We start from the raw sequence: 27,470 nt of genomic DNA on the forward strand, positions 1-27,470 counted from the left end.
TGAGACACGCCTGAAATAGGCTAGATGACTATGTGACGTAAGTTATTGAAATAGGATGACATAATTTTCATTTATGGTATCAATCAATCAGGTTTGTTTTTAGGATCAAATGTCTTTATGGGACCCATTGCATTAAAGCAATACAAAAGTCAGAAATGATAGTTAAAGTCCGATAGTCGTACTTCACTCGCGAAACCCCCCTAACTAATCGCTATGTGAACGTGACGTCAAGGTCACTGAGAGCGCATCTTGAAGTATGAACAAAACAAGAAAATTGCATTTTTGTCGGTGAAATATTGCGTTTATGTATATAGTTGCTATACAATCTGTTTTTGGATAAAATGTGAGGAATCGAATAGTATCCTTACTTATTTCGTTTTTGAAATTAAAAAAATAACTTTAATTTTGAAACGTTCTGGTGCTGTATTTTTGTATTATTTCCATATTTTTTTAAGTACCTACATTATTGTGATAAATTGCTCATTTGCTATCTATTTTACTAGATTTTGTTATAAAAATCAACATGTGTCATCATCCCTATTGCTGACTGGTGATATCCGCCAATTTGAAAATAATCGACATTTTTGGTTTCAAAATGGAGTTGTATTGTAAGCAACAGATAACAATTTACCTAAGCTAAACAATTTGACGGATGAAGTGAAATAGGGAGTATTACTGCAATGTTTTGTCGCCAGAGTGCAGCACTAGTGACTTTAGTAAACCATAGAGTAACTTATACATACTGTACCTTAAATTGTTTTTTGACAAGTTTTCACAGACTATCAAATATGACATTTGACATTTAGATTTTATTCTAGAAACATTCTAGACTAGTATTTTTTATACAATTTTTTTTTCATGTTTGACTATCCTTTTGTGAAATTCTTAATTTAATTTAATTTGTGTTTAATTTGATTTGTATAATAATCCAATATTCTTATGGAATAATAACATCAATAAATTGCTCTGATAATTAGCTTAAGATAATTTATAAGTATGTTACGATTCATAAGTGCTTGTTGCTAGGCCTACATGAATAAAGTATATTTTGACTATTGACTATTGACATTGATACATCAAGGCGGTTTGTTTACAAAGGGCCTACCGGGAAACACGAAATCGAAACTCTGCTAACTGCCTTTTTATCGCTCGAATATGCAAGAGTGATAGAGAGGATAGATAACCAAATTTCGACTCTCTCGTTTGCGGTAGACCCTTAGATTGTGACTTAGTGTGGGAGTGGCGCCCCCTACGCAGAGTTTCGCGTAATATTCCCTATTGTTTTCTTTGGATTTCTCAAACAAAATGTGTATATCGCCTGTTAATTCATTGCCCTATCAGGTAAATGATTTGTGATATACAGTGTTAAATGCTATAGGGTTATCGAAATTATCTGGGCGAATGATAAAAACAATAGTGTCAAATTCTTGGGGACTTTTTTGATAAAGTAGTTGAGATCGACGAAACTAATATTTTTTATTTGTTAACTTATTTAGTTTCCCTCTACTATTACTTCTACCGCTCTAACTTTACTCTTATTTGGGACATTATCTATGAAAAGGGACCTTATTGTCGACGGCGCTTACGCCGCACAGCGTCGCGCGGCATTGTATTTATATCGAAGCATCGTTAATAACGGCGTAAGCGCCATCGACAATAAGGTCCCTTTTCATAGATAACGTCACAGCTAATACTTATTTACAGGATAATGGTTTGCATGTTCTGTGATGACCCGTATTCGCCTGAGCGTGTACTCAGCCCGTTACTACTGCATCGGGCTTGCTTCCTGACCGGAGACCGTTCCATAGTCATAGAAACCTTCTTGGGAGACTCTAAGAGAAAAGTCGAGGTGAGAGTTACTCTATGATCTTAAAAGTACAGATTATACTGGGTGTTTAGTTAAGTAGATAAAAAAGTTGGCTTCTCGACCACACATTTTACAGTATCGACGAATTTTTAAAACTTAAATTGTGAGATACCAAGAATATAATTATAATTAACTAGAATAATGATTAAGTATTACCTATATTATTAGTTAATTTTATTCAATACGTTTTGTAAATAATTGACATGTAATATTAATATTATACAATAAATGATTATGATTAAGTGCAATAATTTACGGGGTGCATATATAGGTCATACTGAGCAACTTTTAATATGGGACCAGCCCTGAAATCGAGAAAAAAAAATTGTCTGTTTCATACATGTTGAATGGCTGTCTGACCTTGATATTTTCTATGGGAGAGTTTTTTTTTCGCGATTTCGAGGTTGGTACCATAGTAAAATTTGCTTATCATGACCCCGTTATTCACCCCGTAAATGATTGCAGGTGACTAAATAAACACCCAGTATATAAAAACAATAAATATGTACGAGTACCTAAAGTTATGGAGGACTTAGAGTCATAATACGTTTATTTTGTGTGTTTTTAAATATACTCGCATACGAGAAACGTGTCTTTTTGCAGGTTATAATTTCGAGTTTTCACGGAGCGACGCAGTTTAGAGAGGAGTTGATACATGGATTTATACTGATATATTCAGCCAAGAGAAAAGCCAGCTTAGCAACATTGAAGTAAGTATAAGATTTCCATAAAACAAACCGTATTTATAACTATTGATAAATAAAAAGGTAAAATATTTCATAGTTCAACTGTGCTGTTTAGAAGACAACGGTTTCACTTGAATTTTTAGTCGCTATTGGCGACATTTTTCGGGCCCGTCGGGGGTCCTTCCTCAGGCTCGAGTGCTCGCGACGCCAATACTCACATACAACACAATATCTCGCCAATAGCGACTAAAAATTCAAGTGAGTGAATAACCCTTAAATGCATGACTTTTTCTTTTTGCCCGATATTAATATATGTATCACATAATTGTTTGCCGATTCTAGGAAAAATAGTAAAAAAAATATAACTTCGATTTTCACTGCGAAATCAGTGTTAGAAGTTGAATTGGCTAAATCATATTTATGTAAATATGTAATTTTCAGTAATAGATAAATGATTTTTATTACTACCATTAGAAAGGTACACTATTTGTGATATACCTATGATAATGTTTGTAAATATAAAATAATTACAAACCCCGAAAAATCTGCCCAAAATCACATACTAAAAATCATCAACTTCCAGGTTTTTCTAAGTTTTCCGACATTTCGTCTATAAACAAATGTAATTTTTATAAATTAAAATACTGCGTAAACTTATGTAATAATTCGAAAAATTTATTAGTTTTACTATTGAAATAATATACAGGAACAAATAAAATTTGTTTAACCATTAATCTGTGAGCTGTCTAATGCTTTGTAGACATTTGGCAACACTATGCATTTAAGGGTTAAAATATGTCTCCCGAAAGTTTAATTTCAGTTCAACTGTGCTTTTTTAAATGAATGTAATTGGTTTCCACAGTGCCTTTTCAATGAACATACCCAACCTGCCAATACAAATGGTAGCAGTGACGGACGGTGGAGGTTCCGCGGCCAACGCGTTCTTCGGTACCGATTTAGGACACGCTCTCATAACTGAAGGCAACGCTACTGCGGATCGACTCGCAGCTCACTTCACTACGTATACTAGTAGTGCTGAAAATAAATGTAAGTATCTTATAATGAAAGTTATCATGGTACTCGTTTTCAGGGTTTTCGGTGGCAGTGATATTGATTACAAAGACTATTAGGTTCCACAGCTATTACTAGTGGCCCTCATCCGGAGTGAAACTATTTCTAATAGCGCTCTTAAACTTCTTGTATAGGATGTTTGACAGTAATTTATATTATAACGTAGTCATTTTGAAGATGTTTAATGGGGTTGGCAACTGTCAAAGGTTTGCATAGATGACGCCATCATAGCTTGCCCCTTTTTCTATTAGATTTGGCTTAAGAGCCAACAGGAGTGGTCATTTCTCCATACAAACGTACTCGACTGTTTCCTCCGTGAGTTTTGAAGCTGGAGCAATTATTTTTTCAACACAGATTAATATTGTCAATATCTGTGTCGGACCGTTTTGATTTTTTTGATATTTTTGTTTTTTAAGGCACTAGAGCCCTTCAAAAATGGCCAAAATGGCCTAATTGACTATGCCGCAATGAGAGGTGTGCTATTCAAAACTGATATCAATTAGTCAAAAAATCAAAACGGTCCGACACAGATAATGTCATTATCATTTAGATTTCCAAATTTGGTTACGATTGGTTAAGTTTTGGAGGAGGAAACAGTCGAGTACGAAACCTCGATTTTTGAGATTTTTACGCAGGATTTTTCGCCTTGTCCTTATCGCACTAGTTTTAGGAGCCGCTTCCGTTAGCGAGACGGGTATATTTACCTAAAATATTTAAATCTTAGCTCCTGTTGGCTCTTAAAGGGCTGGCATCAAGGGCATTAAAAAACAAAAATTTGACACATTTCTAGGGCCTGACAGAGCAAGCTAAGATGGCGCCATCTGCTAAATACTTCGACCGGCCAACCCCATTTCTGAATGATATATATTTCGTGTTTTAACAAAATAGACGAAACGTCTAGTTTCGCAGTATCCTACTCCACTAAAGCTTTTGTTTCCTCCGAAAGCGGTGCCGTCATATAGCGGCCGTCTCCATTTAAGTACTACAACATCCATATTTAGCCGTATTATTTAGTATGGAGACGGCCGCTATATGACGGCACCGCTATCCGAGGAAACCAAAGCTTAACGGACCTTCCCTTTTCAGCTGCGTTCTACACGCCGTTCTTCAAAGAAGTGTGGGAGAAGAAGGGCGAGATCGAACGCGCATTCCGCATGGAACAGCCTCATAACCTGCCCGATGTCGCCACAGCCCGCCCAGCAACGTCGCAGCATCGTCAGGCCGGCTATCACAGGTATGCTCACTGTACATGTCTGTATCATCACGGATTCACAGACACCAGACACAGAATTATAAATAGAACGCGCATTCCGCATGGAACAGCCTCATAACCTGCCCGATGTCGCCACAGCCCGCCCAGCAACGTCGCAGCATCGTCAAGCCGGCTATCACAGGTATGCTCACTGTACATGTCTGTATCATCACGGATTCACAGACACCAGACACAGAATTATAAATAGAACGCGCATTCCGCATGGAACAGCCTCATAACCTGCCCGATGTCGCCACAGCCCGCCCAGCAACGTCGCAGCATCGTCAAGCCGGCTATCACAGGTATGCTCACTGTACATGTCTGTATCATCACGGATTCACAGACACCAGACACAGAATTATAAATAGAACGCGCATTCCGCATGGAACAGCCTCATAACCTGCCCGATGTCGCCACAGCCCGCCCAGCAACGTCGCAGCATCGTCAAGCCGGCTATCACAGGTATGCTCACTGTACATGTTGTAACTAGTTCTTGGTATATATTTAAGTTTAAGAATAAGTTTATTGATAATAATTAGGAATACAGTACATGCACAAGAGGTGTCCGGTAAAGATCGGTTTTCCTTGGATAGTGGTGCCGTCATATAGCGGCCGTCTCCATACTAAATAATACTGCTAAATATGGATGTCGTAGTATTTGTATGGAGACGGCCGCTATATGACGGCACCGCTTTCGCAGGAAACCATAGCTTAAGCCCCAAACTAGGCTGAGCCTGTATCTTGGGACTCACTAAAAAGAGTATGTAACAGTTGGAAAAATTTAATCTAGATAACTTAAAAATTATGTGTGAGAGTGGGTGAGAAGGTGTGAGAGTTGCGCTTGCGAGGGTGTGTATGTGTGTGTGTGTGTGTGTGTGTGTGTGTGTGTGCGTGCGTAAGGTATAGGAGAGCGAAGCAAGCAAGTCGGGACAAGTTGACGATATAGTTGGAAATAGCATTTTGATTAAAGTATCAAGGACTAATAATGTTTCTTTTCTTTCAGGATGGATCATAAGCTGACCAACTCTCTGGACCTCCTGATCGGACCGGACTCACGGGCCGACATCGACTCTGAATACAGCGACACACTCAACAACTCCAAGAATAGAGGCTTCTTAAAAGGTAAGATGTGTGCGGTAAAATACAGCGCATATTTTGCAGATTGTCCCAAAATGGCCCGTCAGTGAAAAATGTCTGTAGTTCGTTTTTTTTTCATTCGAAAGAAGATAAGCGATCTTGACATGTTTTTTAATTGAAAAACGCTTTTTAACAATCAGTAACTTATACTTATGAAAGCAGAAGAATCTAAATGATCGTATTAGATTCATAATTGTTACATATTTGCCGTGACTTATTTTTAAAACATGTTTTTCAATTAAAAGACTCATCAAGATTGTTTACCGTTTTTCTAATGCTAAAAAAACGAACTATAAATGAAAACCTAAAGCTTATTAGATCGAGTGAAAATGATAATTTAAGAACCGTACATCAAAAAAATTTGGTAATACCTGATATTTTTCGAATGATATGGACATTTTGTAGACATGAAATCTTTGCGATATGGCCATTTAGAGATGAAACGTTTTGAGAATGTATAATCACTACATAGTATAAAACAAAGTCGCTTCCCGCTGTCTGTCTGTCCCTATGTATGCTTAGATCTTTATAACTACGCAACGGATTTTGATGCGGGTTTTTTTAATAGAGTGATTCAAGGGGAAGGTTTATGTATAATTTGTTAACCCGTGCGAAGCCGGGGCGGGTCGCTAGTTAAGTTAATGTACCTTAGCCAAAAGTCTATGTTGAATTCTCCGTACATTAAAAAATACTTGTAACTAATTGACGTTTTAATAATATGTGCAGGATTCAGCGTATACCCGCCGCCGAGCACGCCACCAGAGCCTGCGCCGCCAGACCACAGAATACATGCCGATCTATCCCGTAAGTACTTTCATATTTAAAAAAAACCGGCCAAGTGCGAGTCGGACTCGCGCACGGAGGGTTCCGCACCATCAACAAAAAATAGAGCAAAACAAGCAAAAAAACAAGCAAAAAAAACGGTCACCCATCCAAGTACTGCCCCCGCCTGACGTTGCTTAACTTCGGTCAAAAATCACGTTTGTTGTATGGGAGCCCCACTTAAATCTTTATTTTATTCTGTTTTTAGGGTTCCGTAGCCAAATGGCAAAAAACGGAACCCTTATAGATTCGTCATGTCTGTCTGTCTGTCCGTCTGTCTGTCCGTCCGTATGTCACAGCCACTTTTCTCCGAAATTATAAGAACTATACTGTTGAAACTTGGTAAGTAGATGTATTCTGTGAACCGCATTAAGATTTTCACACAATAATAGAAAAAAAAAACAATAGATTTTTGGGGTTCCCCATACTTCGAACTGAAACTCAACAATTTTTTTTTCATCAAACCCATACGTGTGGGGTATCTATGAATAGGTCTTCAAAAATGATATTGAGGTTTCTAATATCATTTTTTTCTAAACTGAATAGTTTGCGCGAGAGACACTTCCAAAGTGGTAAAATGTGTCCCCCCCCCCCTGTAACTTCTAAAATAAGAGAATGATAAAACTAAAAAAATATATGATGTACATTACCATGTAAACTTCCACCGAAAATTGGTTTGAACGAGATCTAGTAAGTAGTTTTTTTTATACGTCATAAATCGCCTAAATACGGAACCCTTCATGGGCGAGTCCGACTCGCACTTGGCCGCTTTTAGTATTTGTTGTTATAGCGGCAACAGAAATACATCATCTGTGAAAATTTCAACTGTCTAGCTATCACGGTTCGTGAGATACAGCCTGGTGACAGACGGACGGACGGACGGACGGACGGACGGACAGCGGGGTCTTAGTAATAGGGTCCCGTTTTTACCCTTTGGGTACGGAACCCTAAAAATGATCGTGGGCCTGTGTTGAGCAGTGGCCATATTTCAGCTGATACGATGATAAAGTGGAATTGGTAAATTGTCTCCTAGAAATTACAACACCTTATAAAACAACTAGCGACCCGCCCCGGCTTCGCACGGGTTAACAAATTATACATAAACCTACCTCTTGAATCACTCTTATCTATTTAAACCCGCATCAAAATCAGTTGCGTAGTTTTAATGATCTAAGCATACATACAGACAGACAGCGGGAAGCGACTTTGTTTTATACTATGTAGTGAAGTCCTCCACCGCGTCTGTCTGTTTGTATGTTCGCGATAAACTTTCGGTTTTTCATGCGGTTTTCACCTATCGATAGAGTGGTTCCTGAGGAAGGTTTGTGTATAATTTGTTAACCCGTGCCAAGCCGAGGCGGGGCGCTAGTTATTATTATTATCCTATTACGTCGGCAATGAATGATATATCTACTTTAAAAAGGATGTCATATGTTTTATCAATTAAAGTTTCCTTAAGCAAACTTTAAAGTAGCGTCACATCAACTATTTTTCATGATTTTCATTTATAATACACACATTTAGAATGTATTTCAAGTTGTAAATAAATAATTGTAATATTGTGTAGCCGATCTCAACTGTTCCGAGGATTCGCTGAGCACACACGAGTCAGGTGACTGCATGCGAATTCACGTCTTATTTCTTACGTGGAGGGTTCATTTTTGTGTGTAGATTAGTAGTCTTAGTACCTGATGTAGGCAACTATTTTAATACATTTTTGTGCATTTTTTCTGTTTTCTTTTAGTGTTCAAACGCATGAATGAATGAAAAAATGACGTATAAATTGGTTACAAAAACTTCAGAGTATTATGGTCACTTCTACTTGTATATTTCGAAAATACAAGTACTGGATATTAAAATGTATTTAAAAGTAGTGTTTGGAACTTTGGACACTAAACATGCATGAATAATAGTAGATTATGATATTGTGTTGTACGGTAGATCGTGTTAAAAATAATGTTTTGTATCATTTATTAATTTTATTAAATTTATTTTACTGTTTCACACAAAATTTTAGTATATAAATAGTCGTAATTACATGTTACTTACGTTTTATAATTTTTATTTCCTATTTACAATTGCCTGTATGAGTATTTATCGACCCATTTTTTATTAAGAGCAGGTATTTTTTACCTTGTTTTAGTTCTAAAACTTTTATACAGTCGTCACACATGTAAAAAGTATGATAAAATATCACCAATTTGTATTAGTTCTTTTTATAGACACTTGCAACTTGCTTGATATATTTTATAGATTTATGAGATTTATTATTCCACATAATGAGTTGCATTGTGATAAAATTGCCGCGCGAAGTAGCTTGTTTTGTGACAGAGTTCGAAATTATCCAGATAATTATCTGATAATTCGATAAATATTGGATAATTATGGTGGTGGTGGATGGTGCTATATTTATTTTCTTTGATAGAGAAAAATAAAACGGGAGTCGTTTTTTATATTTTAGGGTTGAAATTTTAGGTTATTATCAAATCGATAATTATCAGGCATAAAAATCACGATAATTATCAAGATAACTATCACTGATAATTACCCTTTCGTACCCTGTTTTGTGACAACATGCCTCGCCCGCGGTAAACGCAAGATACCTCGCGCGTCTACACATAATTGCCTCGCGAGGCAGCTCTATGTGTGTACCTAATGTATAGATCAGTGGTTCCTAACCTGGGGGTAATTACCCCCGTGGGGGTAAAACTGGTATTTTGCGGGTAATAAACTGACCTAATATGACAATACAACAAAAGTACACGTTTTATTTTTTATTACCATTGGGAGGAGGGGTAAAATCAGGTTCCCTAGTTAGTCATAGGGGTGACCGGACTGAAAAGGCTAGGAACCACTGGTATAGATGGTCAAGCAGATCTTGTCAGTAAAAAGGCGCGAAATTCAAATTTTCTATGGGCGATATCCTTTCGCGCCTATTACTTCTACTGACAAGATCTGCTTGACCATCTATAGGCACAATTTAACAACACTACAATTAGTCAGTTATTTTACTTTTGTCTATATGTACTAGATGGCGGTGGAGTGTGGCAGCCAGCTAGCTACGGGCACCGCGCCTTCACCACGGGCCGCGCGCGGCCGCACCCGCCGCCGCCGCGGCAGCGACACTCGCAGACGCTCAAGGTATAGTTTATAGCTTTCTAGTAGAGCCCGAAGGCTTATCCTATTGTCTATTGTTCAGTAAAACCGCACGTGCTACTTACCTCCAAAAAAGGGTCCTTATTATTCTATTTGGCACCTGAGCGCGGGCTAGTCCAACGCTCAAAAAACCAGTGTAGGTGCGCTCTCCGATAACGCGCCTTTGTTACGCGTCTCGATGACACATTTTAGACTGGTTCTGTTGCGTTCGACTCGCCGGCACTCAGTAACCGAAGTACCGATTTTTTATGCAGGTGGTTGTGGCACGTGGCACGAGCGGTTTTACTTAACAATAGACAATAGGATTAGCCTTCGGGCTCTATTAGAAAGCTACAAACTATATAAACTATTAACAAGTTCAGTGCCGACTTCGTTCCCAGGCCGGACGACCCGATAGTCGGGATCGTAACAACAACAGAAGTTGCTAAGCAGGCGAGGTGTTCAAAATTACCTTGACGCGCTCTTATTCTCCTAACAATAAAGTCGCGTCAAGATCATTTTGAACACCTGGCCCGCTTAGCAACTTCTGCTGCTGACTGTACTACAGCTTTATATGACGAAATTGTTGTGGCCTGGTGCGGGATGTCTTGTTTGGCTGGGTGGCAATGAATATGTGTTAAGGTGGTTCGATTTTCATACAAAATTCAATCGACTTTCATTAAGTAACTACACACTATTACTACATAAATATTTCCGCATTTATCTTCTTTCGAATATTCATTTTTGCTAAATGAATAGGAAAACAATGTTTCATACAGAAATCATGCAAAAATCATAGTTAACTTTTCATCAATTTTACGTATGTGTGCGTCACAAATGTCGTGTACGGATACATTTGCGACGTTGCCATACCATTTCCGACGTTGCCGGGCTGACCACGGCGTGAATTTGAAGTGCCGTCATGTTTAGTGCAATTTTGTTGACCTACCCGATTTTGTTGAATAAGTACCCGAATTTCGTCAGCTTAGCTAAGAACTATCATGGTGCGTTTTGTAAACAGTCGCTTTTTTTGCTTACAAACGGAAGGTTCCCGGTTCAATCCCCAGTCATTGTATGCTGGGACATAACTTTTTGTATATTTTTTTACACCTAAATTTCGTATTGTTATTTTTTTTTATTTAATTTTTCTTATTTTCAAAAATCGATTGATTAAGTATGGGCTAAGCGTATTCGTTTAATTTTTACAAAGATAATTAGAAATTATACTCTACCTAATGATTTTTACAATCAGGACATCCTCACAGCAATAAAAAAGAAATGTATAAAATTTCCTGTGGTTGAAAATAATGGAATTTTGTCTATGAATGAAAAACACAATTATTACTAGTTACTACCAGGTAAGTAAATTATAACTTGATTATAACTTTATTAGAATCCATATTGTTGCATCATCTTTCTTCCTTATTACATTAGAGACTTTTTCCTATCTTGATTCATGATAATTATAATTCTTTCAGGTACAGGGACTACTACAGGGACTACATTTTTTATATTTGTTATCCGTATAACAAATATGAAAAAATGTACTGTAGGTACTTATTCACAATAAAAAAAAAATGTTTTCCATTTATTTTACAATTAAAGTGTCATTCAATAGAACTTGCGAACTATGTAAACAAAACTTACTAGTAATTTGACATTCAGTGTCAATTTTAGTATGGCGGTTTGTTTACATAGTTAGCAATTTCTATTGAATGACATTTTACCTACTACTTTATTAGAGCCTGGGCAGTAAGGGATTGCTTTACTTGTAGAACAAACTATTAGCGCTTTAAAAAAACTGATACCTGACACCTAATACAAACCTGGACTTCCTTGGGCTCATTCTACTAAGAATCGTCAGTAGGTATTCTCCATCCTAGCATAAAAAGACATCCTAAAATGTCGGTCATTACGTCAGGTTTTAGTATCAAAAATGTTTCCCAGCCTGCGTGACGTAGCGGAAACTAAAACTTCTATACAAATATTTGGGACATAGTTTTTATATTAGCTTCAGGATTCAACAAGAATATGCTAGTGATTCTGAGTTGGAAGAACCCAAAAAGATCATAATCTTTGAAAATCAGGTTATTGAATTTTTTTTTAATGTTGATAAACTTCGGCTTCGCACGGGTTAACAAATTATACATAAACCTTCCTCTTGAATCACTCTATCTATTAAAAAAACCGCATCAAAATCCGTTGCGTACTTTTAAATATCTAAGCATACAGACAGACAGACAGGAAAGCGACTTTAGTGATGATGATGATACTGAATATCTGGGGGAAGCGCTGGTGGCCTAGCGGAAAGGGCGTGCGACTTGCAATCCGGAGGTCGCGGGTTCTAACCCCGGCTCGTAGGTACCGTCGTACCGATGATTTTTCGAAACTTTTGTACGAAATATCATTTGATACCTATTTACCGGAACCTATTTATATACCGATACCTATTTTTCGGTGAAAGAACCGGACTAATCCCAATAAGTTTACTCTCTGGGTTGGAAAGTCAGGGCAGTCGCTTTCGTAAAAAACTAGTGCCCATGCCAATTCTGGGATTAGTTGCCAAGCGGACCCCACGCGAAGAAGAAGAGATTGAATATCTGGGAGACCGACCAAAGCTCAGAAAACATATAAAAACCCAAAAATGCGCGTTTTCTCACAGATCAGACCTAGCTAAGAGATCAAACCCCTTATAGCAAATTTCATCGAAATCGTTAGAGCCGTTTCTGATATCATCCAAATATATAAATAAATATATATATAATAATTGCTCGTTAAGATAACACAAAAAGGACAAAAATAAACAAAATGAAATTACCTACTCGCACCAGTCTTGAACCCCAATCCTCTTGCACGTATTTCCACGAACATACCATAACGCTATTGCAGCATACTTACGTTGTGTGAAATTGTCTACTACAAGCATCACGTAAACACTATTTGCATGTGTGAGTTATAGTAGGAAAAAGCATGACAGCAATACTCCGTCGACTTTAAAGGGTGATTTATGCACAATGAAGTATTCAATGTTTATTTTAATAGTTCAATATTTACTTAAAGAGTTCGCTAAACATACTTTTAAGTATACAAATACCAAGACCATTCCACAAAAAAATAAAACATGAAATTTTGCGAAAGTGGCGCCATCTAGCGAGGGTTAAGCTTTGAGTAACCTAGTCGAACCACCTTAAGGACCAGTTGCACAGTTAAACAGACCGACCAACGTCACGCAGCAGAGAGATTAATAAAACAACGGGTTGCACTCCGGGAGTGCCGGCAGAAGTGAAAACTCAATGACATTGATCGATCGATCAGGTCACGTGTCCGTCTTACGAATTTTCAAACTGTCGAATCTGTCGGTCACGTGACCTGTCGCGAGTTTAACATTTTTTCCCCACCTCAAAATGTGCACAGCGCCGCTAAAGAAGTTTTCACTCCAAAAATATGAATTTGTTATAGCAACCCGGTAAACTTGACATGAACAACTACTCTATGGTCAGCGACGCCCTACAGCAAATCACCATAGGGCCGCCGCATCCCAGAGAGAGGAAGGTATGTTTAATAGTTATTTGTACAACAAGAGATCAAAGTTTGATATTTCTTCGAGTGCTTATTTTGAGTCCCGTGCAAGCGAAAGATTCTATAATAGATTCACGAGCGTAGCGAGTGAATCTAATATAGAATCTTGAGCGTAGTAAGGGACTCAAAAGCGCACGAGATGTAAATAACTTTGATCTCGTGTAGTACACAACATTTTTCACCTCAGCAGTGAGAACATATTAGAGAACCCGAAAAATGTATTCCTTCTTCATCACTTACCTCTATTCACTCATGTTTTCTTAAGATATACCAACAATTAAATTTTCACCTCAGCAGCTCGAACAAGGGTACTTTGCTACTTAAAAACAGTGAGCAAAATCGCATTTTGCTCATTTTGTCCCACTCAGTGAGCAAAATGCAATTTTGCTCACTGTTTTTAAGTAGCAAAGTACCTTTGTTCGAGCTGCTGAGGTGAAAAATAAATTATATGTAAGTGCCTATGTATATTGTATGAGTATGAGTATTATAGTGAGATTTGTCAAACATTATTTTATATAAAAAAAAACAACTTTTGTTTTTTTTATACCACATCGGTGGCAAACAAGCATACGGGCCGCCTGATGGTAAGCAGTCACCGTAGCGTATGGACTTTTATGTATTATAAAACTGGATGATTGAAAAAATACTGTAAATTCTTCATAATTATTCAAAATGTCATAAAAATCAAGTCACGAATAAGACGCGTTGTGTAATTTTATTATGCGCCAATTTGCATTCTATGAGTGTACAAAAATCAATTGCATCGGCCGGGAATCGAACCCGGGCCGCCCGCGTGGCAGGCGAGCATTCTACCACTGAACCACCGATGCTTATGATTCACCGTTGAATCTTCAAATTACCATCGATATACAACGTGTAACATGAATTCCGAATTATTTTATTAGTGAATAAATATTTATGTAACTAAACAATTCCAAAATTAAATTAGGCGAGGTGATCTGAGTTATCAGTAAGTAGAGTCTGGCTACACTGGAAATATTACACAAATTTTTGGCGGGAAATTCAAAAAATCTTGGGCTGGTCACACTTTGTGTAGTAGGAATTATAGTTTTGATAGGTACTAGAAAATATTTTTGATTATCTGAGCACACGTAAGGTAGGTACTTTCGTATTTTCGGTACATGCACATTGTATGTAGGCTGTGAGTACGATTTCTTATTTCTCCTTACGTCTAACGTCACATAATCCAAAAACAATAAGTCTACTAACTGCGAATTTGTACACTGTATCAGTTTGTGGTAACTGGTTGTAATCGTTTTCATAAATAAACGTCAAAATTATAAAAAAAATAATCTGCATCGGCCGGGAATCGAACCCGGGCCGCCCGCGTGGCAGGCGAGCATTCTACCACTGAACCACCGATGCTTACGAATCATTGCTGAATTTACGAATTAGCTTCGATAGGGAAAGGCAGATGCGCACAGACGTGCGCAAGATTCGTTACGCAAGTTTGAAACGTGACCTTTTGTAATTACTTTTTGATGTGTAAACACAGTTGCAGATAAGTTATATGCCAATATTTCTTATTTTATAGGTAATTTAATAGTGAGTATATGTCGGGATTTAATTATAAATGATTAGTTTTGATATTATTGTGAGGGAAAACTAGCGAAAACAAAATAAATTTAGAGCTCCAAAAATATGCACTTTGTTGGCTGTGATTTGAAGAGTTTTTGCATACTCTGTTAAAAAGGGGTGTCCTTGTAAGTACATATATTTATAAATTGTGCGCAATGCGCTTGTAACTCCGATGGAGTGGCAGGTGTCATTATGCTGCTGTGGCCGCTGACCTTAAGGATCGTACGCTAAACTCACATTTATAGACGGGTCTAACGCGAAATTTATTCAATTACCTTTATATACCGACGTTTCGACACAGGTCAGGTTAGACCCGTCTATAAATGAGAGTTAATATGTGTTCAAAATGCGAAGGTTTTAAATATTAGATCGTACGCTTATTTACCACTTTATGTTGCTATGTTGACAGTCGCAGCGGTCAGGGTGGTCACACTCGGGCGGTCAGCCTGGCGGTCACCACCACCACCCATCGGGCGTGAGCTCGGAAACGGAATTGGACGCACAATACGCACAGGTAGCTGACACAAAATATTACTCGTTCGTAGGTACCTACCTCGGTTCGTAACTATGTAAGTGGTTAAAGTACCCCAAATTCAAAAATTACCTTTTGGTTTTTAATTTATTTATAAATTAAAATCGTTTTATTTTTTGTTTAAATGGCATTATACTAAGTAGTCTTATTTGACAGTTTCCGAAGCTTTTAGTTTCTGTCATATTAAAGTGATTATCTGTTTCGTTTCAGATAAAAGAAACCAATGAGTACATGGAGGCGCCATCTATGATGAGACTAAGAAGACATCGGAGGCACGACAAAACACCTATGCATCAGCCTTGTAAGTACTATTGTTTTAGTATAGGTGATGGATTAGTTAGGTGGATTTGTACTCTTCACTACACGAGCTCGGTTTTTAACAAGCTTTTATTATGTCGACCTGTATGTAACTAACTATGTAATGGAATCTAACTAAGGTAACTAATTTAACCATCTTCCAATGATCGTAGCGTCATGAAAATTGGCAGCTGTATGTAGTTCTGATGATAATACAATAATATGGTACTGTCGAGCTGATCTGATGATGGAGACAGGAGGTGGCCATAGGAACTCTGTGATGAAACAACGCAACCTGATTGTGCTAGGGGTTTTTAGAATTGTCTCGATGAGTATTAGTTGTCTGTCGTAAGAAAAGTACAGTCAGCGATAAAAGCTTGTACCAAAAATTAAATTTTTGCCAAAAACTTATTTATTCTCATGGGAGCCTGGGGCCCGCTTGGCAACTAATCCCAGTAATTGGCGTGGGCACTAGTTTTTACGAAAGCGACTGCCATCTGACCTTCCAACCCAGAGGCTAAACTAGGCCCCGTATTGGGATTAGTTCGGTTTCCTCACGGTGTTTTCCTTCACCGAAAAGCGACTGGTAAATATCAAATGATATTTCGTACATAAGTCACGAAAAACTCATTAGTACGAGCCGGGGTTCGAACCTGCGACCTCCGGATTGCAAATGCGACTGTTCCATTAGGAGCAACATTAAAGTTGCCGTCATTAGAACTTGCGAACTATGTAAACAAACAATTTAACTTTGTTTTGTGACTGTTTCTACTTGAATTTTCACACTACCCCATCAAACACAATTCCAACTATACACATATACACTATTGAAACGGTCCGTTCCGTAAAATACATAAATATATAACTGTATCTTTTTTTATAAGTATGTTATTTTATTAGACAAACCCGGTCTTGTCTCGAAATATATTTTCTGCTTTAAATACTATAATTTTTTTTTTAACATAGTGTATGTGTAACTGTATCTTGGATATTTAATTAAAAGTTTAAAATGGTTTCATAAGTTAGGTTATTAGGACCTGATGGAATGACGTTTTTGTTTCTTTTAAATTCTACAATTGTCTATGACTTGGGTTGTGACTAAAGTTTGTGATATAAACCCGTTACACACTACCCAACTCACGCTCTGTACCTATCGCCGCGGTTGTAAAATACATCAATACATCATTCTTAAGTACCAATTTGTCTCCTGATCGTGATTAAACAAATTAAAAATAAGTAACTACTTGTTTTTTAATTTTGGTATTTTATTACTCGATATGGTTTGACATTAGTAAACTAGTAAGTAAGAGTCTTGCCCATCACTAGTAAATTCATCATTCAGAGGCAATTTCAATATGGCGGTTTGTTTACATAGTTCGCAAGTTCTAATGACGGCAACTTTATTTACATTCTTTATAAATGAACTATCTCCTTTCAGCATTCTCAGAAACCGACAGCTCTGGGTCCAGCGAAGCCTCGGGCGGCGTGGCGCGCGCGCACGCGCGTCGACGCACGCAACACCACGCACCTAGGCACTACAAGAAACGGTCCCTAGGCAACCTGGTGGCTGTACAGAGCCCTAGGGTGCCTAAACTGGGCATGTTTGTGGGGCCACCGGAGTTGCCTACGAGTTATAGGGCGAGAGCACAGGAGGATAAAGGTCAGTATTATTTTTATAGAAATACTGATGTTCTGTGTATATTTTGTAATTTATTGAAATTGAAATTCCAAATTTTATATTAAAGGAAAAAATGGAAAAAGTTACGCTTCCGGCAATCCATGTGTTGCTTTGAGCTACGGAAGCCTACCAGGACATAGCAAATCTTTCCATTCCTTCCTTTATGCATAGGTAGATAGGTACACGCCTTTGGGGTGGCGTATAGCGACATCTACCGAAAGACGATTACATCTTTTAAAAATTGAAATAGAAATTGATTAATCGTGGCAAAAAACAGATAAAATAGGAAGAAAAAACAAACTTACACATAACATTACAACGCATAACATTACATAACATAACACATAAATTCTGATGAGCGGACGAGCTCTCTTTCTCTTTCTCTCTTTAATGTACAAACAACAATACTTAACTGACCATCTGTGGACCTTATGCCTTTTGTAATAAGGGTTACGAAGTGTCAATTAATAATGGTACCATTTGCAGCGTATAATTTTACTAGTATAATTTCATCTGTGTGTGTGGACTCTCTTACTATTAGTGTAAGGCCTGAGTGGACGCTCGGAGCGGAGCGTTCGGCGGGGCGTGCAGCGTGGCGTCGGGGTCACAAGTGATTTGAGCAGCGTGCACTAAGGCCGCTCCTATACGCTTGCATTTGTTTAAGAGCCAACAGGAGTGGTCATTTCTCCATACAAACGTACTCGACTGTTTCCTCCGTGGGTTTTGAAGCTAGAGCAATGATTTTATTAACACAGATTAATATTGTCAATATCTGTGTCGGACCGTTTTGCTTTTTTTGATATTTTTGTTTTTTAAGGCGCTAGAGCCCCTTCAAAAATGGCCAAAATGGCCTAATTGACTATGCCGCAATGAGAGGCGCGGTATTCAAAACTGATGTCAATTAGCCAAAAAAGCAAAACGGTCCGACACATAATTTCATAATCATTTAAATTTCCAAATTTGGTTACGATTGGTTAAGTTTTGGAGGAGGAAACAGTAGAGTACGAAACCTCGATATTTGAGATTTTTACGCAGGATTTTTCGCCTTGTCCTTATCGCACTAGTTTTAGGAGCCGCTTCCGTTAGCGAGACGGGTATATTTACCTAAAATATTTAAATCTCAGCTCCTGTTGGCTCTTAACATGCACGCCGCACACCCCGCCCCGCTGCACGCCCAACTCGAGCGTCCACTCAGGCCTTACACTTAGCGGTTCAGACATGGCGTGTAGGGCGCGTTTCCGTCCGTCCGAATTCCGCCACGTCTGAAACGGGTCTAAACGTTTCAAAATACGGTGTCTGTGGTTGTGAATGAAGTGACGATGTGAGTTTCTAATAGGGAGTTACTGCAATGTTCTGTCGCCAGAGTGCAGCACTTGTACACATCCTAAATCATAGAGTAACTTACACATACTATGCCTTAAATAGTTTTTTGACAAGTTTTCACTATGGCATGATGCATCAAGTCGGTTTGTTTACAGGCGGCCTACCGCGAAACTCGCAAATCGAAATTTCGTTATCTGCCTCTCTATAGATCAAATATGCAAGAGTGATAAACAGAAACCGAACTTTCGATTTTCGCGTTTCGCGGGAGGCCCTGTGTTTGTGCTAGCATAGAGAAATATAGTAAGACAAGAGTGTTCACTCCATACATCAGTTCTGGTACCAAAAAGACTATTAATTTCAGTGTCTACATCTAGCATCGAGTAGCGGAACTATCAGTCCTGCTACATCTATTGTCAAGTAGCAGTACTGATAGTTCCGCTACTCGATGCTAGATGTAGACACTGAAATTAATAGTCTTTTTGGTACCAAAACTGATGTATGGAGTGAGCCACAGACAAGACATCCTCTAGACTGAGCATAGTAACGCTACCCCCTCTGCCACTTATACGGTAGTTTTACTCCATCTTCGAGTCAATCCCGTGTCGTGATTGGTCCGTGTCTTTGAACGGACCGATCACGGCACGGGATTCGCTCACCTCGTCCCCCCGCACCCCCGTATTTTTGGCAGCATCGGTTTCATGAAATAATTGCTCTAAACTCAGTCTAGAGTACTCTAGAGGATTCCTATTCTATGGGAGTTAGTACTCTTGTCTTACTATATTTCTCTATGGTGCTAGTGCCGCCCTCTATCCGGAGTTTCCTATAGAGTGTTTGTTATTTCAGCGGCGAGCGAGTCGAGTTCGGGCAGCTCGGACGGGGAGTCGCGGCGCCGCGAGCCGCGCCCCCTCCCGCCCCCGCCGCACCCGCCGCACCCCCCGCCGCACCTAGAGCCCCAGCTCAAGGTAACCAACAACAATGATTTATAACTCAAGATAGGTTATAGGCGTTCCAGAATTGAACGTCTGTCACCAGGCTGTATCTCACGAACCGTGATAGCTAGACAGTTGAAATTTTCACAGATGATGTATTTCTGTTGCCGCTATAACAACAAATACTAAAAACAGAATAAAATAAAGATTTAAGTGGGGCTCCCATACAACAAACGTGATTTTTGACCGAAGTTAAGCGACGTCGGGCGGGGTCAGTACTTGGATGGGTGACCGTCTTTTTGCTTGTTTTGCTCTATTTTTTGTTGATGGTGCGGAACCCTCCGTGCGCGAGCCGACTCGCACTTGGCCGGTTTTTTTGTGATACTTATAAACCCTTTCCATTGAGGGTCGTCTACCAAGCGTGTCAGAAGAAGGTGGTGTACAATGTCTTCTAATCTAATAACAAACTATGCTACTATTGTCTATCTCTTGGCTGACTGGACAGAATAACAACAAGAAATAGTTGATCCACCCATGATAATGATAATTTTGTTCCTAAAAATACCAAATGGTGGCTATAAAACTAAAAATAAAAATTGATTATTCAGCCGAATTTCCGGACAAAAATTACGGTTTTTTACACACAGTTACATAGCATCACCTGGACACAAAATGTGATACATATATTACAATGCACACCAAACATGACACACTATAATGTCATACTAAAATTGGTAGCAGACCATTTGATACTCGTCGTAAATATTAATAATCCTCTAAGTACAGGGTAGATTAGACCTTGACGCTTATGGTTAGCCATTATAGTTAAAGAAAACAATGATATATTACTTATGGACGGATCACTAGGATAGCAGGCTACTATACGTTTAAAACTACTGATGTTCGGTAGTCTCTGATGGTTAGGAGTCTTATTCTTGGTTCTAAATTTCCATATCGTAGTTAATTACCTTTTTTCGTTTCAATGTAATGGTTCGTGGAGAAAAATGTGTGTACTGTGTATTGTGTGCTTTAAGTTAGCATATCCTGTGATAATGACGTTAAATCCATTTGTTAATATGGTAAGACCGTGTTTAGAACAGTTCAAAGATATAGTCTCCTTTTTCAAAAGCTTATTTACGTTTAAGAATATGAGATACATATGGCTTGTGCGGCGTTTTTAGTGTTCCGTACAAAACTTTGTTCACGGAACACTTATGGGACCACTTCGGTCTTGCAAATCGGTTAAATGTGTTTTTCTCAGAGACCGTTGGACATAGATAGGTAAAATTTGGATTTTGGAACAGTTATAGCAATTATCACTACTAACATTATTTTAATTATGAAACTTAACTACACGACAGAAAGTTCAAATTCCGTTTTCACACCTCCTATTCAGAAAAGATCTTTTTCTTCCCTGCTAAGAAGGAATCAATGTGGCACTTTTCCTCCCTGCTAGGAGGGATCAAAGTAACACTTTTCTGTTCTAGCACACTATTTTTACATTTTTATGCACATTACTTTTTTAGCTTAAAATGCTTAAATAATCTGTTTAAGCATCAGATTGTGTCAACACTAAGTTTTTTTTTATTTTCCTCATAGTTGATGTGAAAAGCAGTATGTACACGGTATCAAAATTATTCGTCTTGGGCGTTACCACTTGAATCCCTCATTACGCTCAGGATTCTACTTTAGAATCCATCGCTTCATTCAGGATTCAATGTACGCCTTTGACGGAAATATATCATTTTGATCCCTTGTAACACAAACTACTATTTCTCTTGTAAGTAGCTACCCAGCTCTTGTAAAGCTTTGGATTCCTCCGAAAACGGTGCCGTCATATGACGGCCGTCATATAGCGGCAGCAAAAGACGGCCGTCTTTACGGTGGCGACATGTGGAAAGTACCACGGCGTCATAACACACCGTCATCCACCAAGGTCAAAGCGGCAAATTTGAAAAATGTAGGCGCGATGGGATAACGTCCCATAGAAAATTTGAATTTCGCGCCTTTTCCTACTGACAAGATTTGCTTGATCATCTATAATTTACTTGGAGGATGAAATATCATCAGAAGAGGAAAATAATCGTAGTACGGAATCATTTATTCAAATCTCGTGTCATTTATTCAAAATGGCGTCACCGCTATCTAATAAAACGTTCACGAAACTATCGACAAGGTCATGACGGCCGTCATCTTACGTTACGTTGACAATCAACGTAACGTAACACCGTCTAGGAAACCGCGCCATCTTGTTTACATAGACAACGTTCTAGTGACGTCAGTCAACGCTATATAGCGGCCGTAATATGACGGCACCGTTTTCGGAGGAATCCAAAGCTTAAATGGTGCATAGTTGCATACATTGTTGTTGTATGTTGTTTCAGATGCTGGCGGGCGAGTACCCGTCCCCGGCGCCGGACAACTCGTCGTCTAGCGCGCCCGACACCAGGAGGCGGCACCATCCCTTCAGCAAGCATGATCGCAGGCATAAGGTTTGCATTTAATAGGGATGATGACCAGTGATCGGGGATTTCTATGCCACTTGGGGTGAATGACCTCAATCATTATGCTAGTATGGATATGCCGCGGGAATCCGGGATTCGTGTGCGATATAGGAGAGTGTTTTGGCATGTTACTGTTAATCAATTAATCATGCATTGCATATATTATTAATATGAATAATTAAAAATTTGATTACAGATCAATTTAATATATCAATAAAACCACTAAGCTCGCATTACCTTATCAGTTTTGCATTGCCTTTCAACGACCGAGTCGAGACCCATGTTTTTTAGTCCTTTATTTTATAAACGAATTACCAACACCGAAATAGCGTTTACTTTTCGAACAGTTTTGTTCCTATCGCGGGCCAAGTGGCGTATCCATATTACCATTTCGACTTGATATCCCGCGGTGTGGCATAGAAATCCCCGATCACTTATGATGACACATCGTCGCTATACTTACTCAACCTCATATCTGCAACAATCATTTGATGGAAATGTCGCTTTTCTTTCATTCGGAATACGGGTGTTTTTGTCATCAAATGAGGGTTGCAGATACGAGGTTGAGTAAGTATAGCGGCGACATGTTGAATTTTATAACAAAATCTAGTAAAATAGATAGCAAATGAGCAATTTATCACAATATTGTAGATATTAAAAAAATATATGGTAATAATATAAAAATACAGCACCTGAAAGTTTCAAAATAAAAGTTTTTTTTTAAGTAAGGACACTATTCGATTCCTCACATTTTATCCAAAAAAAGATTGTATAGCAACTATATACATAAACGCAATATTTCACTGACAAAAATGCAATTTTCTTGTTTTGTTCATACTTCAAGACGCGCTCTCAGTGACCTTGACGTCACGTTCACATAGCGTTTTGTTAAGGGCGTTTCGCGAGTGAAGTACGACTGTCGGACTTTGACTATCATTTCTGACTTTTGTATTGCTTTAATGCAATGGGTCCTATATAGACATTTGATCCTAAAAACAAACCTGATTGATTGAAACCATAAATGAAAATTTGTCATCTAGCCTATTGTGAGCTCAGAGTCGCTCGGAGTCTTTAGCGCGTCTTAAATACGAGTTTTAATGGAATTTACTTTAGGCTCGAAAACTATTATAATATTCCGATTAATACGCTTTCTTTTTTCGGTGTTATCCTGATCTTTAGAACGTGAACGACTTAACTTAGGGTCTTTATTGTAACTTAAGTAAAACAGTTTATTCGAAAAGCGTGCGGGTGAACAAATTAAGTACCTTTCTCGGATGGCGTTGTTTTTTTTTAAATGTTTTTAATCCCAGTAGTTTTTTTTTCTTACCTATCTGTTATTTTGTCTCCAGGAACTCTCGAAAAGCAAAGACTCCAAAAAGAACTCATCACAAATGGCGAGTACCGCATCAGCGGCTAACTGGGGACCTCAGGTACATTTTTGGATTATCTAGTGTGATTAAAGTTTGGCTAAACTTTGTTTAGTTTAAATTCCACCTGTCCTATTTCTTTGTCCAATGTGCATTGCGTCTCACTCTATCATTAAGCAAAATATGAGACGCAAATACACATTGGACCAAGATATTGGACAAATGGAATACCATCCTTAGTTTTGGACAAAAACCTGTTGCTACTTGTAATATAACGTAGGTCATACTTTCATGGAATGGACACTTGGGTAGAAATTCAAGCACTTTGAAAGAAGACCAATATCCACAGCAAACAGATAGTGAAAATGAAAGTCTATCTATACCTATGATTTCCGCCTTAAAGACATCGATAAACCCTCTTATGCTTAGACATGGATCCGTGCGTGTGAATTTATATATTTGTCGAAGAGGGAGAGGGCTAAATGTGTGGGTTTATCGATAGATCGATGTATTACTTCACAGCCAAAATAGTAGGTATGCTACCAACGCATGAAATAAACATTCGGACTCGTTAACCATACTAGTGCCTACTATATTTCAGTACTAAATAATCAAAATAACTAAACGATCTTACGATGGAATCGGATTCAATTAAAATAAAAAGATCAAATGAAATCGTTCAAATCTTTATTTAAGTCAAACTACACCGGCTCCAACCCTACACCTCTGACCCGAGAAGATTTAACCCGGCAACAAACTCGGCGGGACACATCTTTTCAAAACAACACATAGTTTCTTTATTTTACAAAAGTAAGCTTCTAATGGCACATAAGAAATCAAAATAACACTTGGAATAAAACACTTAGCTAAACGGTTAAAGAACGTGAGAATCTATAAGCTTTCAGAATAATCCTTCAGGTATAAGCCTTCAGGAACGTAGCGAATTAGGCACAAGCTTGGCTAACGTCCGATCTCTAGCGCGGTCCGATCAAGAAGAAGGAACCCAGTTCCAGCGGCGGAGCCAACCGCTCCCGCCTCCAATTCAAGTTGGTAAACCTGCCGGACCAGTCTACCAACATAACGACAAAAATGCCCACTCGTGCCTACGTTCACTCAAGATACATCTCTTGACGTTCCAAAGCCTTCTACCTGTCATTTTAGTTCAACAATACGCCAATAGATGGCGTTATACTCTCTGCGCAACTTTATTATTCCGTTACAAGCAAATAATACGTAGCCAAACATTGCTAATCGACTTTATACAGGCGTCTAACTATGAACTGTAATGCTGCAATACGTCATACGTCCTTCTGGTGTCTCGCTCTGACATATTTATATCTATTGTTTTAAATATCAAGGCAAAATTTGAGCCGTATTCTTTTTTTACCTTCATGTTTACCCCCAATGCGGAAGGCAGACAATTAATGCTGTTTTAAATAAGTTTGAACGATCAAGATAGTGTTTTTGGTGAATTTTGTAAAAATTTGAATTTATACAGGGTGTGACACCAAATGGGTTTTTTTTTATAAAAAGTGGTTAAATGTGTCTTCTGCAAATTCTATTGTTTTACTGCAAATTGGCAATATCAAGGTCACTTTTTCAATGATCAAATTTGACAGGCCGCATACGAGAGGTAAACTGTCCAACCGTACGTAAGTAGTACGGGTGAAATATGATGCGGAAGGGTAGAAAGTAACACCACACCTGATAATAGTCGGGTAAATACTGAATGCTTTAATAGAAACTGGGCCTTATATACTAATTTACATCCTTTGTCTGAGTTCAATCATGTGGTAAATCGCAATGAATCATAATAATATTAATTGTATTTTATTGTGTCGTCTCGAGTTACATTGGAATGCCGATTATTATTGAAGCGTGAAAGAGAATTATAATTTATCTATTTGTCAGCTGATCAGCTGTGGTCAGCTGAGTGGCCTCACTACACGGGTACTAACTCCGCAATCCTTATGACACCTTGGGGGATAAAATCTGGGACAAATAGTATCCTATGTTCACTAGATCCATTTTGGATCTATTGACTGGATCTATAGAGAATGATTGTATTCCTGGTTGTAAACTGTGTGTCCAATTTCAATCAAATTCGCGATCTAAACATACAAAATATATTTCTGAAATTAGTAGGAATTATGAATTAATCTTATTTATATTTTCAGGGAGCGCACGGGGTTCCGCTTTTCGTGGAGAAGTGCGTGCAGTTCATCGAGAGGGAAGGGCTCGCGTCCGAAGGCCTGTACCGGGTGCCTGGCAACCGGGCGCATGTCGACATGCTCTTCAACAAGTTCAACGAAGGTACTTTTTAGGGTTCCGTAGCCAAATGGCAAAAAACGGAACCCTTATATATTCGTCATGTCTGTCTGTCTGTCTGTCTGTCCGTCTGTCTGTCCGTCCGTATGTCACAGCCACTTTTCTCCGAAACTATAAGAACTATACTGTTGAAACTTGGTAAGTAAATGTATTCTGTGAACCGCATTAAGATTTTCACACAAAAATAAAAAATAAACAATAAATTTTTGAGGTTCCCCATACTTCCCCATACTACGTGTGGGGTATCTATGGATAGGTCTTCAAAAATGATATTGAGGTTTCTAATATCATTTTTTTTCTAAACTGAATAGTTTGCGCGAGAGACACTTCCAAAGTGGTAAAATGTGTGTCCCCCCCCCCCGTAACTTCTAAAATAAGAGAATGATAAAACTAAAAAAAATATATGATGTACATTACCATGTAAACTTCCACCGAAAATTGGTTTGAACGAGATCTAGTAAGTAGTTTTTTTTTATACGTCATAAATCGCCTAAATACGGAACCCTTCATGGGCGAGTCCGACTCGCACTTGGCCGCTTTTTTAAGTGAAAACTTCTTTGGCGGCGCTGGGCACTTTTTGAGGTGGGGAAAAAAATGTTAAACTCGCGACACGACCTGATCGAAAAACTGTTACAATGTCGTTGAGTTTTTCTTTATTGATTTAAATGCCATCTAGTGAGTTTCCCTCTAACTGGTATTAATATAACTCGAGTACTAACAGTTATGTGCTTAGGTGTTTCAAATAATGCGACGAAATAACGCTAGATGGCGTTAACCTCAATTATACATAGTGCTGCAGACACTTTGCAGTAGTCATTGAGTTTTCACTTCTTCCGGCACTCCCGGAGTGCAACCCGTTGTTTTTTATAATAAACTGATCGGCGATTGGCTGTAGTCACACCTGATGAGTGAAGACAGAGCCTAAAGCTTTGGATTCCTCCGAAAACGGTGCCGTCATATGACGGCCGTCATATAGCGGCCGCAAAAGACGGCCGTCTTTACGGTGGCGACATGTGGAAAGTACCACGGCGTCATAACACACCGTCATCCACCAAGGTCAAAGCGGCAAATTTGAAAAATGTAGGCGCGATGGGATATAGTCCCATAGAAAATTTGAATTTCGCGCCTTTTCCTACTGACAAGATTTGCTTGATCATCTATAATTTACTTGGAGGATGAAATATCATCAGAAGAGGAAAATAATCGTAGTACGGAATCATTTATTCAAATCTCGTGTCATTTATTCAAAATGGCGTCACCGCTATCTAATAAAACGTTCACGAAACTATCGACACCGTCATGACGGCCGTCATCTTACGTTACGTTGACAATCAACGTAACGTAACGCCGTCTAGGAAACCGCG

At 38.5% G+C, this 27,470-nt stretch overlaps 1 protein-coding gene and 2 non-coding genes across 3 annotated transcripts in view; 1 reads left to right on the forward strand and 2 right to left on the reverse strand.

Annotated features, from left to right (window-relative positions):
- Nucleotides 1–27,470, forward strand: part of LOC134658395 (rho GTPase-activating protein 190) — a 68,120-nt gene that overhangs the window by 35,320 nt on the left and 5,330 nt on the right. Inside the window, exons 20-35 of the mRNA XM_063514079.1 lie at nucleotides 1,705–1,849; nucleotides 2,471–2,577; nucleotides 3,416–3,600; nucleotides 4,711–4,828; nucleotides 5,880–5,998; nucleotides 6,740–6,817; nucleotides 8,403–8,447; nucleotides 9,867–9,976; nucleotides 13,430–13,522; nucleotides 15,558–15,662; nucleotides 15,891–15,981; nucleotides 17,416–17,637; nucleotides 19,822–19,940; nucleotides 22,292–22,399; nucleotides 23,761–23,841; nucleotides 25,956–26,091. Of these exons, the coding sequence (XP_063370149.1) occupies nucleotides 1,705–1,849; nucleotides 2,471–2,577; nucleotides 3,416–3,600; nucleotides 4,711–4,828; nucleotides 5,880–5,998; nucleotides 6,740–6,817; nucleotides 8,403–8,447; nucleotides 9,867–9,976; nucleotides 13,430–13,522; nucleotides 15,558–15,662; nucleotides 15,891–15,981; nucleotides 17,416–17,637; nucleotides 19,822–19,940; nucleotides 22,292–22,399; nucleotides 23,761–23,841; nucleotides 25,956–26,091 (1,862 nt within the window). The remainder of the gene's footprint in view (nucleotides 1–1,704; nucleotides 1,850–2,470; nucleotides 2,578–3,415; nucleotides 3,601–4,710; nucleotides 4,829–5,879; nucleotides 5,999–6,739; nucleotides 6,818–8,402; nucleotides 8,448–9,866; nucleotides 9,977–13,429; nucleotides 13,523–15,557; nucleotides 15,663–15,890; nucleotides 15,982–17,415; nucleotides 17,638–19,821; nucleotides 19,941–22,291; nucleotides 22,400–23,760; nucleotides 23,842–25,955; nucleotides 26,092–27,470) is intronic.
- On the reverse strand, nucleotides 14,309–14,379 carry Trnag-gcc (transfer RNA glycine (anticodon GCC)). The gene has a single exon. It is a non-coding gene; the product is annotated as a tRNA-Gly (tRNA).
- Nucleotides 14,865–14,935, reverse strand: Trnag-gcc (transfer RNA glycine (anticodon GCC)). The gene has a single exon. It is a non-coding gene; the product is annotated as a tRNA-Gly (tRNA).

This window comes from Cydia amplana, chromosome 22 (assembly GCF_948474715.1).
Source record: "Cydia amplana chromosome 22, ilCydAmpl1.1, whole genome shotgun sequence".
In the NCBI taxonomy this organism is placed as follows: domain Eukaryota; kingdom Metazoa; phylum Arthropoda; class Insecta; order Lepidoptera; family Tortricidae; genus Cydia; species Cydia amplana.